Source organism: Octopus bimaculoides, chromosome 25, assembly GCF_001194135.2.
Source record: "Octopus bimaculoides isolate UCB-OBI-ISO-001 chromosome 25, ASM119413v2, whole genome shotgun sequence".
NCBI lineage: Eukaryota > Metazoa > Mollusca > Cephalopoda > Octopoda > Octopodidae > Octopus > Octopus bimaculoides.
Window position 1 is genome coordinate 21,112,207 of NC_069005.1, and position 17,544 is coordinate 21,129,750.

The 17,544-nt window shown below is 38.1% G+C and overlaps 1 protein-coding gene across 1 annotated transcript in view; it reads left to right on the plus strand.

The window, feature by feature from the left end:
• The window catches only part of LOC106869517 (elongator complex protein 4), a 113,698-nt gene extending 97,489 nt beyond the window's left edge, over positions 1 to 16,209 (plus strand). The window contains exons 5-10 of the mRNA XM_052976836.1: positions 178 to 302; positions 2,007 to 2,149; positions 6,996 to 7,165; positions 8,189 to 8,297; positions 10,508 to 10,614; positions 14,951 to 16,209. Of these exons, the coding sequence (XP_052832796.1) occupies positions 178 to 302; positions 2,007 to 2,149; positions 6,996 to 7,165; positions 8,189 to 8,297; positions 10,508 to 10,614; positions 14,951 to 15,055 (759 nt within the window). The 3' untranslated portion in view covers positions 15,056 to 16,209. The remainder of the gene's footprint in view (positions 1 to 177; positions 303 to 2,006; positions 2,150 to 6,995; positions 7,166 to 8,188; positions 8,298 to 10,507; positions 10,615 to 14,950) is intronic.
• Positions 16,210 to 17,544: the final 1,335 nt, after the last annotated feature.

The window sequence follows — 17,544 nt, forward strand, 5'->3', positions numbered from 1 at the left end:
GTAAGTAGCTTGCTTACCAACCACATGGTTCCGGGTTCAGTCCCACTGGTGTCAGTAGTGATGGTGGTAATGATGATGATGATGATGATGATGGTGGTGAGGGTGTTGATGCTGATGATGATGATCATTATGTTGTATTTTACATCTGTTTTGTATTTTTCTTGTTTCTTCTTCCAGTCCAATCCCACAACGGTCAAGTTTGGTCATTACTATGACCTTAGCCAATATATGGATGAAGACTTGGTGTCCAGTGCTGATGTAACACTCATCACTTCACAACAACTCTCTCAGCAACATTTACAGTAACAACAAAACTATTCACTATTTTCTCTGTTCTTCCATGTTGTATGTGTGGGGAAGAGTGATTTATGATAAGTTGTATTCATTATTTCGCCCTCTGTTTCACTGTTTCATGTTAGGTATGTGTGTGGGTAGACTGGATCTATAAATTTACAGTAACAACAATATTCATTATTTGCCTTCTATTCTACTGCTTCATTTGTGTGGGTTTGTTGGCTCTGTAAATTTATGATATCAACAACCTTGGCGGAGGTTGTGTTTATCTGTGATATTTTGCAGTTGGAAGTTTGTTAAGGCTGTTAGTGTACCCATAATGTTAATATGTATGGATTGAAAGATTCAGCAGGGTGTCTACCAAAATACCACATGGTATTTAGTTGTGTTCTTTTATGTTCTTGAGTACAAATCTCATCCAAGCTGATTTTGTCTTTGGCACTTTCATGCTCATTTATATAAAGTACTGGGACTGGTGTAATTGACTGTATATTCTCTGGATGGTAATGTCATGTTCTCTCAGCATAAACCAGTTAGAATAAAAGAGAAAAAATAATACAAGACATTCAATTCAAATTACGATGAAAGTAAACAAAGTTTGCTTTAGAAGCGTTGAGATGTATTGAAAGATAAAAAAATAATTTTATTCTCAAATGCAGGATAATGCTAATAAAATAGCATGAACAGGATAAACTGTCCATATTTTGCAGGAAAATGTCCCATGGCTGGCCGCCGACACATTTTTCTGCAAAATATGGGTAGTTTATCCTGTCGATGTTATATTATTAGCATTATCCTGTGTTTGAGAATAAAATTACTTCCTTATCTTTCAATACAAGACATGCTTATTGTTGGTATTTAACCACAGGTCAGTGTTGATCTGGCAGACCGATCATCAAATGAGTTCCTGACATGGCCAGCTCATCTTTTTTTCTGACACTGTATTTAGGGCTACATAATATAATGTGACCTGTATCCTGTCCAAACACATTATCTAACATCCTGTCTTTTGTTCAGACATATTGTATCTAAGCACCAAGTGAAGCTACCTAATGGCTAGGGTATTTCACTCATTGTTACAAAATCATAGATTTAATTTTTGGACTAGGCTCTATGTTGGGTCCTTGAGCAAGGCACTTTATTTCATGTTGTTCCACCCTGCTCAACTTCCAAGTACTGTTGCGGCCCTCTTCCCCTCCAAACCTGTCACACCCTGGATATTCCACTGGGTCATGGGCAAGTTGTGCCAAGAGGGCACCTGTGTCTGCATGAAACTACACAGGCACCTAAAACAATTAGAAGAAGCATGGTACTTGTCACTAAGTCCTCCTCACTTACAAGTAACAGCTGCCTTTAGTGAATCTAGAATTACATTATCTACTTTATTTACTCACTGTGTATCTAGAACTATACTATTTAATGTGTTTTTTTTTTGCTTGTCTTTTATTCAAACAGTGTATCTAGGACTACTTTATTCAGTGTTTCATTTTATATCTAGGACTACTTTATTTAATGTGTCCTTTTACCTATCTTTTATTTAGACATAGATATGCTTGTTCAGAACTGACCTTGGGGTAATTTTCAATATAGTAAATTATCTAGTCTGGTTTCTCATTAACACATTGGTAATTGCTTAATTACAATTTAATTAAAGCAGTTTCCTTCTACCATTTACTTCTAATTTGACTCATTTATTTTCTGATATTTTTCAGTGTGGAACCACCAGGTATTGAACCTAAAAACCTTGAGGTGTCAGCCTGTCTACAGTGTCTTCTTTTGAATATTCAACAACATATCCAAGATGGTCAGTTTGGTACTCAGGACCAGCCTGAGAAACACAATGTCCTAAGAATAGGTGACTATCTTCCCTCATTCTGTGACTCTAAGAGGTTATTCTCTCGTTGTGTGACTATAACAGGGTATCTCCTCACCTTCCATGACTATAACGGAGTATCATTAGGTGACTATGGCCAGGTATCCTCTCTCATTATGTGATTATAAAAGATATCCTTTCATAGGTCTGCTGGGGTCAGGGCTGATGTGGGGATAAGCATCCTCCTCCTCATCATCATCATTATCATCCTGTTGCACCTCTTGTACAGATTCTTGTGTCTCTCTGTCACCATCCAATTCTGTTGTTCATCATATTCAGCTGGTCAGTGGGATTGCAGTTTACGTCACCAAAAATCTGCTTGGCATAGGTCTTGGTTTGTCATCCCCCCCTGGCTCTTCCTTGTGTAGGCTCCCGCAAAAGAACTTCACCAACAACTTTGTCTTTAGCTTTACAGCAATGCCCTGTGAATCTGACTCTACACACCTTGATGATGTCTGATACTGGACAAAGGTTTCCTACAATCGCTCATTGGTCAAACAATCTCTCCAAGTGACATTCAAAAGCCAGTCTTAGCATGCAGGCTTAAGCTTCATCCAGTCTTCTTTCCAGTTTTGAGGTAAGGGTCCACGCTGAGCATCCTTGTAATAGAACAGAAGTAGCAGTTTGCTTGAAAGAAGCTCCTTTCCATGTTGTCTGATAGTCTAGATTTCCACAACAGTGATAGCTTGTTGACGCTACCCTACGCCTTACCAATGTGTGTGTTTACATTGCTTTTGCAACTAGAGATTTTAATACCCAAATAAGTAAATTTGGATTTTTTCTGTTTGGCCACACCTGTGGAAATTTTTAACTTTAGTGAAAATTAAAAAATTTGGTGTATTGATGTAATTTTTCATGCTGAATCTCAGGAGATAATTCACCCCCCCCCCCCCAAATTTTTAAAAAAAGTTACACAGGTTTAAAGTTTGATAATTTTTACCCAGTCAGAAAACATGATTTAGAAGCTACAATTTTGTGCTTCACTGCACATATTGCCAACTGTAAATAAATAACCACTTCATACCTTGTGTTTTAAGCATTTGATAAGTGAAAAATGACCACGTAGGTAAGCAGCTTGGTAACAGCTTGGCTTATTACTAAGGAAACAGGCACTTATATGTTTGCAGCTTTCGATTGGCTAAAATTACCCAAAATTTGCAAATTTTAAAAGCTATTAACTCTTTGTGAATTGATTTATGGTGAAAATGAATTTCATGTCAATGATTACCATGCCAAACTACATCATCACGCTAAATATGAGATCAACTGGAACAAAAATTGAAAAAAATTGAAAAGTGGCAGCCAAACAGAGAAGATCCATAAATTCTTCTACACATTGGAGAAGTGTGCCAGGCATTGTTTTGATCATTCCATTTAGATTTAAGCCTATGTATTCTGTTTTGTTTGCATTAGCAACAACCAGGGGAAAAGGACACATTAGATAATGTAGTGCTAAATAGACTGTAAGGTCTATGACTGTATGTTCATAGCAGGAAGATCTGTTGGATCGGGTCCGACCTGGACTAAACAACGTGTCCCTCTTTATTGTTTAGGGGGGACACATTAAATATAATATATTCTTAGATACACTATGTCTGAATAAAAGACTGAATGGCCACAGCTGGAATGTCTTTGATCATAAGGAATAAGGAGACTTACTGTGAGCTATACAACAACTCTAACCACCAATGCTAACTAACTATACTGTACTTTGATTAGTGTCATCCTAGGTACATGTGTCTGAATACAATGCAGGATATTCTTGACTATAACATCTTTGATTACTGGTCTGATAGATCAGAGCTGACCTGGGGTTAAACATCAGCAACATTATGCTATTCCACTCCATCATATTGCTCTAATGTAGTCTAAAATAAATGTGAAGGCACGTGGCTTAATGGTTAGGGTATTCGGCTCATGATTGTGAAGTCGTGAGATCAATTCCTGGTGATGTTCATTTCATGTTGCTGCAGTCCACTCAATTGGCAAAAATGAGTAGTATCTGTATTTCAAAGGGCCGGCTTTGTCTCACTCTAAGTCATGCTGGATCTCCCTGAGAACTATGCTAAGGGTATTCATGTCTGTGGAGTGCTCAGCCACTTACTCGTTAATTTCAAGAGCAGACTGTTCCAACCCATACCAGCATGAGGAGAGCGGACGTTAAATGATGACGATAATGATTATGATAATAGCAAAATATCAAATTTCTCAAGATGATGTGTAGTTAGAATTCTTGTTGCTGTTGTTTATTCACTAAGAATAAGCAAGGCCGAAAAGTGGATGTCATTTAAGCATCTTGTGGCAATTGTTCTAGCTCTCTGCTCTGCGAGTTCGAGTGTGTAATAAACCTTGTATTAAGTTATTTTGGTGGCATGTCTCCTATTTCTAAGATGATAGAGTGTAGTTTATAGGTTAATTTGACAACAATTTGCAGCAAAGTGAACAATCTATCAGAGGACGCCTCTGGCTCATAATTTAGGTGATTTCAAGGGAGATAACTCCGACATATAGACGTATACTTGGGTTTCCATGGACGATCTCGTTCGTGACTCCAGAGTTCTAGCTTGTTGCAAGTTGTATTACTTATATATTACCACAATTTATCTGAATGTTAAGAGGAATAACACATCCTTCTAAAACATGAGGGAACGTTAACTGTGTAATTCTGGGCTCCTATCCTGGAGGAGAGCTATTATCTCAGTGGTAGAATACATTGTCTCAAGCTACTTAGCTGTTAGAAGGAATATCTACAACTAGATCAGTATAGGATTTTATTTATAATAGACTAGTGACCTATCCAGGTTGAGGTTCATCTCTCATTGCACTTAAACACCCCAAAACCCGAGGCAAGAGCTGGCTTTTTTAAATATACTTTCAAATTGAAGAAGATTCTTTTATTTTTTACTTGTTTCAGTCATTAAACTGTGGCCATGCTGGGGCTCTACCTTGAAGAATTCTTGGTCAAATGAATCAACCAGAGTACTTTTTTCTTAAGCCTGGTACTTATTCTGTTGGGCTCTTTTGCTGAACTGCTAAGTTACAGATATGTAAACACACACACACATATTTATATCATTTGATCACATGACCATTCAGACTATCAGATGTTGTTACACATTGCTGGTCACAGTGTGCTTTGCATTGTTTTTTAGCCATCAAATGATGCCACCCCCCTGGCTAGGTGAGCAGGCCAACACTCCCCCATCCCCTGATCAAAGGAAGGCTGGAACAACATGAAATGAAGTGCTTTGCTTAAGGACACAACGCAACGCCCAGTCTGGAAATTGAATCCATGATTGCTAGATTGTGAATGCAACAACCTAACCACTAGGCCACACGCCTTCACACATATATATATGCAATGGGCTTCTTTCAGTTTCCATCTACCAAATCTACTCATAAGGCTTTGGTCAGCCCAAGGCTATGGCAGAAGACCCTTGCCTAAGCTTCCATACAATGGGACTGAACTCAGAACCATGTGGTTGGGAAGCGAGCTTCTCACCACACACCCACACTTTTTTATTCATTTATGTTACATAAGTTACTCTAAATTTAACTGACCCTATCTCCTCTACCATGTTGTTTAAACCTAGGTTTTCACTGACCAAGAAGACCTTATTGAAGACGTTTCAGCCATGGCCATCCCATCAGTTCTTTAGACATATCACGCCATTGCACTCTTTAAGGTGGTAAAGAAGTCTGAGTGAGATTTTGCTATTATTTATTGCAGGTCAAGACTACATAGGCACTTGGTACAGTGGTCAGGCTGTTGCATGCATTCTTACGATTGTGGTTGCAGTTCCGAGGCCAGGCAATACTTTTTTCATCAAAATACTTCATTTCACATCGATCCAGCTCATTCAGTTGTAAATACATTCCAGCAACAGTTGGGAAGTTAATCCTGCGACAGACCGACATCCCATTCAGGAGAAAGTATTGTCATCTCAGTCACTTTTATGTCATGGAAACTGGCTTAATCCTCTAACATTCAGATTACTGAGCCAAAAGTAGAAGGTAAAGACCCCCTTCGGTCATGAATGACCATGGGATTGCATCTAGAAATGTACCCTCCACGGCACAAGTCCAGGCAAGTTTGTTTGTTGAAGACCAGATGTCACCCATGCATACCAGTCTCCCATCTCCATGCCACCAATGTTATCCAAGGGAAAGGCAAAGATTGATACAGTTTGGCATCAGTAATGTTGCAACTCGTTTCTACAGATGAGTAGCTTTGTGGTAAGAAGCTTGCTTCTCAACTACATGGTTTAGGGTTCAGTTCTACTGTGTGACACTTTGGGCAAGTGTCTTCTGCTGTAGCTTTGGGTCAACCAAAACCCTGTGAGTGGATTTGGTAGACGGAAACTGAAAGAAGCCTGTTCTGTGTGTGTGTGTTTGTGTTTATGTCTGTGTTTGTTTCCCCATCATCACCACCACTTGACAACCAGTGCTGATGTGTTTACATCCCTGTAACTTAGCAGTTTGGTAAAAGAGACCAATAGAATAAGTACCAGGCTTTAAAAAAACAAATAAGTACTGGTGTCGATACATTCTTCTAAAAATTCTTCATTAGACTGCAGCCATGAGGTGCCCCAGCATGGTTGCAGTCTAATGACTAAAACAAGTGAAAAAAAAAAAAAAAGATTGGTTAGCATAATCCCAGATGGTTCTAGAAAACCAGGTGGTCATGCTTGGAACATCTTTGATCATAGGTCTCCTCTCTGTGTTGATCTGAGATTAAACACCAACACCACTGCCAACAATGGTAACGAATATAAATTCCAATTTTTATGTTGTTGTGATGAATTTTTCTGTTTTAATCTTTTTCCAGCAATCCCATCTTTGGGTTCTCCACTCTGGGGCAATTTAAAGACAAGTGAATCAGATGGTTTACTATCTGTAGTTGACACTGACCTTCTGCGCTTCCTACTTGCTTTAAGGGCCATTTTAAGATCATCCTTTGCTGTGTGTATGGTAACTGTACCTTCACTCATAATGGAGGTAAGTTAAGGACATTTTGTAACCAGTTTCTCCTCTCACTCATCCATTACACTGTCTAACAAAATCAAATTTTTTTTTCTTGTCTTTGGTCAGTAAGTGTTATTTCATATTTGCTTCTAAACAGAAATCAAAGGAAATGACTATTATTCCCTTCAAACCTTGCTTTTCTCACCTGAACATCAATGTTTTGAAACTGGCCTATTTTCCATTACATTTCAGACAGATTCAGTGCCGAGTTGCTGAAGCAGGAATATTGTTATAACAAATATTCTGCTCAATACCACAGATTTGCTTGTCAGTTACTTGACCTTAACCACTTGAGTCTGTCCCTTAGTGGCTGACAACATGTGCATCTCTGATCATGAGCAGGAGTAGTGGGGGAGCATCGTAGCCATGTGCTGAGAGGGATTCTTTGGGGTTTGAATAAATGTAAGCAAAGCAAAGTTTTAAGGAAATATTGGCCATTTTTCACACTTTCTAGGGGTAAGGAAATAGGAAATAATAGTTGCTATCCAAGGACAAAAATTGTGTTACACAATGTTATGAGTGATTACTTTCTGCTTCCCATACCATGGAAATGAATTAAGGAAATTAAGGACAGATTCTACATTCATTGATTGTAGAGTTAAGTTAAAACCTCTTTCTAACTTCACTCATCACAGAGGTTACAGGACACATTAATTTACTTTAGACACCTCTCACCACCTCTCTATATAAATTCATCAACATATCTAATGCCCACTGTATTATGATAATTATCCAATCTTAAGCAAGACACACCACTCTGTATAAATGTATCAACATATCTAATACCATCAGTATTATGATAATGAATACATTTAACCTTAGACAAGGCACACTACTCTACTCTACGTCAATATATCTAACACCATTATCATGGTGACAACTGAAGTGTTAAACCTTAGGTAAGATACTCCATTCTGTTTAGATACATCAGCATGTTTCACCTGATGTTATTATAATTCTAAAATGTTAATCAAGCAAAAACTTCATTTTCTACAGGATGCTAATTTTATCCACAAAATTGAACGACTCTGTGATACTGTTGTGCATTTGGAGAGTTTTGCTGGTTCCAGCCGCAGCGAGAACCCTTTGTATAAAGAATATCATGGTTTGTATCCGAAGAATATCATCTTCACCTCTCATCCACACACACATACACACACTTACATCAAGAGAAATTTCATGCGGTCATTAGACCAAGCTGCCCAAGTAACCGTCTAGTTAAACAACACATTCACTATTATTTAGTGCCATGTATAAAGCACCAATGGTGGTGCCATGTAAAGAGCACCCAGTACACTCTGTAAAGTGTTTGGCATCAGGAAAGGCATCCAGCTGTAGAAACCATGCCAAAACAGAACATGGAACCTGGTGTGGCCCTTGGCCTTGCCAGTTCCTGTCAAGCCAGTATGGAAAACACACTTTAAATGCTGTTGATGATGATGACGATGACAATGGTTTTACCTTCCACTTTTCCATGCTTGCATGAAACTTTGTTGTGGTAGATTTTTTGCCTGGCCGGATGCTCTTCCTGTCACCAACCTTCAACCTCTTTCCAAGTCAAGTACTATTTCCTCAAGTACCTTTTGAGTAACAAACAGCTCAGTAGCTGAACATGCTTTTGAAGATAATTGTGTAAAATAAGACTAGTTGTATGATAATGACTTTTGTTTGTAATTAAGATGCTAATATCAGCATGCACATGTGCACACACATGCATGCGTATATGTGACACATGCAAACACACACACACATGCAAATACACACGCATGCAAACAGACGCATGCACACACACATGCATACAAACTCACACACAGGATTCTTTTAGTTTTTATCTCCCAATTTCACTAACGAAGCATTTGTCAACACTATCCATATGGTGGAAGCAAACCCTGAATCACATGATTTCAATGCAAATGTCTAAACCACATAACCATGACTACAGGTATTGTTTAAAAATAAAACACTTTAGTTAAGGTATTCCTAGGTAAACTGTAGTAAACATAATTCTAATTCAAAAGTCAGTAATTTTTGGATAGAAGTGTAGTTGTGTAGATTAAACTTTTTTAATATTTTGGTAATTAATAAGGCAGTGAGCTGGCAGAATAATTAGCATGCCAGGCAAAATGCTTAGTGGCATTTTGTCCGTCTGAGTTCAAATTTCGCCTTTCATCCTTTCGGGGTCAATAAAATGAGCACCAGTTGAGTACTGTGGTCAATGTAATTGAGATACCCTTTTCCCCTGGAATTGCTGGCCTTGTGCCAAAATTTGAAATCAGTATTTTGGTAGTTAATTGGGGCGATGAGCTGGCAGAATCATCAGCGTGCCAGATGAAATGCTTAGCAGCATTTCATCCATTTTTGTTCTGAGTTCAAATTTCACCAAGGTTGACTTTGCTTTTCATCTTTTCACGGTTGATAAAATAAATACCAGTTGAACACTAGGGTCAATGTAATTGACTTACCCTGCTCCCCTGAAATTGCTGGTGTTGTGCTAAAATTTGAAATCAATATTTTGGTACTTAATTCTATCAATCCTGGAAGATAAAAATGAATAATTTACACAAGCAGGATTTGAACTCATATATTATAACAAAGATCTCTAACACATACACAATACCATGAATATTGTGGCGGATACAGTTAATTTAATAAACCTACGTTTTTGACTTGATGTATAATAAACCCTAGAGTATAAAAGGTGAAGTTAATGGTGGCAGAGTGTTTTAAAATCAGAATGCAAAGAGCTGTAAACAGCTTACTTCTCCCATCTACTTCCCTAAATATTGCAAGGCGCAGAAGTGGCTGTGTGGTAAGTAGCTTGCTTACCAACCACATGGTTCCGGGTTCAGTCCCACTGCGTGGCACCTTGGGCAAGTGTCTTCTACTATAGCCTCGGGCCGACCAAAGCCTTGTGAGTGGATTTGGTAGACGGGAACTGAAAGAAGCCCATTGTATATATATATATATGTTTGTATGTATATGTTTGTGTGTCTGTGTTTGTCCCCCCAACATCGCTTGACAACCGATGCAGGTGTGTTTACGTCCCCATCACTTAGCAGTTCAGCAAAAGAGACCGATAGAATAAGCACTAGGCTTACAAAGAATAAGTCCTGGGATTGATTTGCTCGACTAAAGGCGGTGCTCCAGCATGGCCACAATCAAATGACTGAAACAAATAAAAGAATAAAAGAAAGGACATTTTGTGTGATGCTCTTCTGATGCTGGCACCCGTTATCCTTCTCGGAGTCAATAATGAAATACTACAATCGTATATATTGCTGTCTCCTAATGCTTTTTCTCCATGTCTTCCTGCAGGTTTGTTCCATGTTAAGCAATTACCAAAATTAAATGCAATCAGATGCCAAATGCCAGACACAACAGACTGGGCTTTTAAACTGAGACGTAAGAAGTTTGTAATTGAGGTAAGAGACTTGCGGCCTTGTTCTACTAGTCTGTCACATTACTTTATTACACTGCAGGTATTTTGTCACACTATCGTGTAACACTACATTGTAACACTATACAGTTACCTAATATTCTCACACTCCCTTGTTACAACACCTTGGTAAGTTACATTGTTACATCCCATTGCAATACTACCTTGTTACATCCCATTGCAATACTACCTTGTTACACTTCATTGTTACATTACCTCATTACACAACCTTGTCAAGCAACATTGTTTCATCACATTGTAACTTGAAGTTGTTACAAGCTTGTTACACTATCTTGGTTAGGATGAGCCAAGGGAGCATCAGAATTGGTGTTTCTCAACCATTTTTTATCTACGGAACAATTTTATTCCAATTTTATTCAAATGGATCTTCATATTGTTTAGCAAAATGCTTAGTGGCATTTCGTCTATCATTACGTTCTGAGTTCAAATTCCACTGAAGTTGACTTTGCCTTTCATCCTTTCTTGGTTGATAAAATAAGTACCAGTTGATCAATGTGGCCAATGTAATCAACTCACCCCCAACTCTGAAATTGCTGGCCTTGTGCCTAACTTTGAATCCACAATTAAATATTATGAGGAATTGTATTAAAAAAATTGTTAAAATATTTTGTGTATTGTACAGGGTGTCCACAAAGTCTGTCTACATGGAGTAAATGAAATCATAACATAAACAATTAAATATAAGACATAATAATTTCTTAAAGTATGTGTTCATCCTCATGTACCCAGACTTTGTGGACACCCTGTAGAAGTATAACTTCAGTGGAATTTGAACTCAGACTGTACAGACAGACAAAATGTCATTAAGTATTTCGCCCAGCATGCTAACAATTCTGCCAGCTCACCGCTTTCAAAAAATATAAAATATTAAGTAGGCACACTTGGAATCATCATCATCATCATCATCATCATCTAATGTCCATTTTCCATGCTGGCATGGGTTGGACAGTTTGACAGTAGCTGACTAGCTGAAGGGCTTGTTCAGGCTTCCTGTCTGTTTTGGTATGGTTTCTGTGGCTGGAATATATTGAATGGAGGATTGTTGTCATAACAATAAAAAGGGTTGGGAAACCACTGCTGTAAGTGGCTAATCGATTTGCAAGAAATAGCAGCCAAACTTCACTCCAGTCTCAGACCCATCTTAAATTAGGGAAGGCATATTGGATTAAGCAACTCTAAACGAGCTTAAAAAGATATTATGGTCATGGTTGGATTGCTTTTGATCATTGTTCTGCTCATTTAGAGCTGACTTGATATATATAACACCGGCCCTGCTTAATGTCACACTTGAGTAAGATATCTCTACTCAAGCATGCAAGAATGCTTAGGACCACAACATCTCTACTCAAGTTTCAGTGTATACTTAACCTATTGATATTCAAATTATTCTGCCAAATGTAATGCTTATTTATGCACATTGTTTTGAATTAATCAAGTATTGTAGCTTTGAGACTTTAATGATGTGATAGTATTTTCTTTAGAATGACATTGTAGTTTAAGTGTAAGAGGCTGGATCTGGCTGGTTTGAACATAAAACAGGGCTGGATATGGCTGGTGTCAATGCTAAAGGGTTAATGTCAAGTCAGTGATAATGTAGCTTATAGGCTTAGGTATGGTTATGTGGTATGAAGCTTGCTTACTAACCACATGGTTCCAAGTTCAGTACCACTGTGAGGCACCCTGGGCAAGTGTTTTCTACTATAGCCTCAGGCTGACTAAATCCTTGTGGGTGGATTTGGTAGAAAGAAACTGAAAGGCGGCGAGCTGTCAGAAACGTTAGCGTGCCGGGCGAAATGCTTAGCGGTATTTTGTCTGCCGCTACATTCTGAGTTCAAATTCCGCCGAGGTCGACTTTGCCTTTCATCCTTTCGGGGTCGATAAATAAAGTACCAGTTACGCACTGGGGTCGATATAATTGACTTAATCCCTTTGTCTGTCCTTGTTTGTCCCCTCTATGTTTAGCCCCTTGTGGGCAGTAAAGAAATAAGAAACTGAAAGAAGCCCTTCATGTGTGTGTGTGTGTGTGTGTGTGTGTGTGTGTATAGGTGTGTGCATGACTGTGTGGTAAGAAGTTTGCTTCCCAACCACATGGTTCCAGGTTCAGTCCCACAGAATGGCACCTTGGGCAAGTGTCTTCTACTATAGCCTCAAGCCAGCCAAAGCCTTGTGAGTGGATTTAGTAGGTGGAAACTGAAAGAAGCCTGTTGTGTGTGTGTGTGTGTCTATGTCCCCATGACTTAGCAGATAGAATAAGCACCAGGCTTTAAAAATAAGTACTGGGGTTGATTCTTTCAGCTAAAAACAACAAGGTGGTGCCCCAGCATGGCCGCAGTCTAATGACCAAAACAAGTAAACAACTAGAAACAGTTATATAAACTGAATGTTGTTCCTACTGACTGCAAGTTCTCATTAGTCTAGTAACAGGAGTAGTTATTAGTGTGTGTGTGTATGTGTGAATCAAATGGATTGTTGTATATGGTGTTATTATTTAACCCCAGGCCAATCTTTATCCACCTAACTGTGAACATTCCTGCCCTGTCAGTCCAGTCTTTTTTTTTCCATGAGGACATTAGTCAATGTGTCCTGTTTCTAGCACATCAAATGAAACTCCCTTGTTGGCTTGCCTTTAATGTAGTGTAACTGTGTTGTTGTTGTTGGTGTTATTTAACCCTTGGCCAGTTCTGATCCAGTTGACTTGTTATCAAAGTTTTTGTCTGAATAAAACTAATATGTTTGTTGCAGTCATGACCAGCTCAGTTATATATTCAGACGCATGAAATGTGTTTGGTATCATGGATGTAGACATGGCCAAGTGGTTAACTAGTTTGCTTTGCAGCCATGAACTCCTGAGTTCAATCCCAGTGCATAGCATTCTTGGACCGATGCTTTTATTTTTTAGTTCACTTTCAAAAAATAAAGTTGTGAGGGGTTATATAAGGTGCTTTACCCAGAATTCTGCCATTACCTCAGCAACTCAATGGAGCAGCTATTCTTCAAGTGTGACCTATATGTTGTCAATTCTAAATACATCTGATTCTCAACTAGAATATTTACAAAATGATTCTTAAGATAGTATCAGCAGAACAAGACTATGGTTTCCCTTTATATATGTACTCTAACATATTCAAGTTTAAAACTAGCAACCAAATTTCAAGTCACACTCTTCTGCTTTTGAACCATAAATACTCGGTGTTAAAAAGAAAAAAACATGTACAGGATGACCATTGCTCGAATGTTTGCTTGCAATGGACAAAATATTTAGTTGTCTTTTGTTATATTTTTCTCCATTCTAAGTTCAAATCCTACCAGTGCTAACAAGGAAGTACTAGGGCTCCATATAAGCCACAATACCCTGCCCCCATCTCTGAATATGTGTTCCCTATTTGAGAATTCATCGGACCAGCTTGTTCTCATAATAATCTTTTTATGAAAATAAGATGACAAAGGAATAAACAAATATGTTATGAACTCCATTAGCTTACAGCTGTTTCTGCTATGAGATGCAGTGGACTCTTAGTTGAGTGCTTGAGTAACATCTTATAGCTTTATCTTAAATGTATGCATAATTGTCTTTTCCCAAATAAACTGCACTTCGTATTCAAGGCTCTGCTGAGGCTACAAAGTGTTACTCAAACACTCATCTACGAGTCCACTGCATCTTTTAGCAGAAACAACTGAAGATAATCAAGTATTCCTTTGTCATCTTATTTTCGTATTACTGCTCTATGTTTGACTAATGCTTCGTTCTGAAGCATGTGTATATTCTTTTCTACTCTAGGCACAAGGCTCGAAATATTCAGGGAGGGGGCCAGTTTATTAGATTGACGTCAGTATGCAACTGGTACTTAATGAATCGACCCCGAAAGGATGAAAGGCAAGTCGACCTTGGCAAAATTTGAACTCAGAACATAAAGACAGACAAAATACTGCTAAGCATTTTGCCCGGCGTGCTAACGTTTCTTATTTCTTTATTGCCCACAAGGGGACAAACAAAGGGGACAGACAAAGGGATTAAGTCGATTACATTAACCCTAGTGCGCAACTGGTACTTAGTTTATCGACCCCGAAAGGATGAAAGGCAAAGTCAACCTCGGCGGAATTTGAACTCAGAACGTAACGGCAGACGAAATACCACTTAGCATTTCGCCCGGCGTGCTAACGTTTCTGCCAGCTCGCCGCCTTGAAGGATGTGTATATTGAGTTCTACATAAGGTTATTAGTCTCACAATGCTTAAGCAAAATATCAAAACGTTAATCTTTTTACCATATTTGTCTATTACAATATCTTTTTTATTTTTTAGAAACTTCATTTGCCTCCAGATCTCTCTGAAACAGTCAGCCGATCAGAAAGCCGACCTGGAATTATGGGATGTGGTAGCACTGGACATCGGCATCTTGACTTCTAAAATTTGATTGTTCATGAAGATGGTATGGAAACAGCTACTGGTGTTTGTTGTGATGATGATGGCCATCACGTTGACTGTAGTCCAGAAGTTTTTCTCACATACGCCATTGATGATGTAACACCGTTATCTCTTTATTGTCAATACCAGGACTATATTATGGCCAATACACTAATATCAGCACAGTATCAAGATTAGATTTGGTATAACGATCTTGGGGTAGTCTTTTACATAATTTCAAATGTAATCGAGATGTCAGAATTGTTTCCCTTGCCTCTTACATCTCGCTATTAACTCTGTTCAGCTCTCTTCACTAAAGGGAGAGAATTGAGAGAAATTTTCTCCCCCCCCCCTCATGTTAAGTGTGTTCGTGGCTGACCAGACTACATCGAGATGAAGTGATGTTGTTTTATGGGCTTTCAGCATTATTTCTAAATATATAAGAAAGAACTGGTCAGTGAAATGTGTCTTCTATAAAGATGACATTAATTGATATGCAAAAAAGAAAAAATAATGATTGTTATTAAGTAGAACAATTCATATAAGACATATAGACATTTCTATTTAAGTTTAAAACATCTGTTTGTCTGTCTGTCTGTATATATGTATGTAGGTTAACAGTTCAGGCATTGTATTCTCATCTGATGATTGTCGTTTAGAATATGAAACAAAATCCTATAGGGTGAACGATAACAAACACATCGAATATTTGCTCTACCCGGGTATTGAGTTCTCCTTTACTTTGTTCACCACATATCTGGATTCACAAACAAAGACACTACTGACTACACACACACACACACATGTGAAGGCACGTGGCCTAATGTTTGTCTTGTTGCCCTCACAACTGCAAGATTATAGATTCCATTTCTGGACTGAGCAGTGTGTTGTTTTCTTGAGCAAAACACTTCATTTCACGTTGATTTGAAATCATCTTGACATCTGGCATGTGGCACACTGCGCCTGTACAGGCAAAATCGATTTGATGGAGGGAGTGAGCTAATGCACAATGCAAACATTTGATCACTGTAAAAGTACAAGTCATCTGTGCAGGTTGTTCAGCAAGGAATTGCAGGACTGTTGCCTGTTGTTTATGACAGGACTGTTCACTATACATACAAAGACACACACACACACACACACACACACACGCAGATGCATAAAGGAATACTTAGAGAGTGCTTTGTATTATGAATTCTAAGAGTAAAAAATATTATATATTGTGAGAATTAGAGTATTCGATGCCTTACAGTGACCAGTGGTTTCATCCTGGGTGGCAATCTTCAAACTAGTGAGCAATTGAGAAATAGTTGTTTGTGAACCCATATAAATGGTGAACATAGCTGTTTGTGAACCCATATATATGGTGAACATAGCTGTTTGTGAACCTGTATATATGGTGAACATAGCTGTTTGTGGACCCATATATATGGTGAACATAGCTGTTTGTGAACCCACATATATGGTGAACATAGCTGTTTGTGAACCCACATATATGGTGAACATAGCTGTTTGTGAACCTGTATATATGGTGAACATAGCTGTTTGTGAACCCATATATATGGTGAACATAGCTGTTTGTGAACCCACATATATGGTGAACATAGCTGTTTGTGAACCCGTATATGTGGTGAACATAGCTGTTTGCGAACCCATGTATATGGTGAACATAGCTGTTTGTGAACCTGTATATATGGTGAACATAGCTGTTTGTGAACCCGTATATGTGGTGAACATAGCTGTTTGCGAACCCATATATATGGTGAACAAAGTAAAGGAGAACTCAATAGCTGTTTATTAAAAGTGTTGGGATTAGCTTGGCAGTGTTTGGATTATGTGATTGATTCTCTGTTTTAGTAGGTATTTGTGAACCTTTCAATTTCCAAAATGATATATTTGTGTGTGTGTGTGTGTGTGTGTGTGTGTGCATTTGAGAACCAATCGGTGAATCTCACGTGGTCAGCAACAACATATACACATACTCTAGTGTACTTTCTCTAATACAACAGTTTCTAAGTAGAACAATGATGCAACTGTGCTGGAAACATTCACTGTCAATCATTCACCAACAGCAAATTATTGGTTAGAAAATTCACCTGCATCCTACATCAGTCATTTACCAATTAGCATATAACTGACCAATAGCAAATTATTAATTAGTATCATGGTTCCAGTAAAGGGTTTAAGTAATAACAAAAAATAAATATCTATTACTCATAAAATTTATTTCAAAAACCTGAAAACATTGATAAAACTTTGAAAGGATTTGTAAAACTGAGATGTTGTGAGCCAAGTCTCATAAATGGGGGATAAAAGACTCATTAGCTTCATAGATCACAACAGACTGTTTTATTTTCTCATCACTGTTGCAATGTTTCTGTTTTTTCAGAGATCTTTGCTAAATAGTGAATTGCTGTCACTGATCTGTGCTTTATTGATTTATACATACATACATACATACATACATACATACATACATACATACATACATA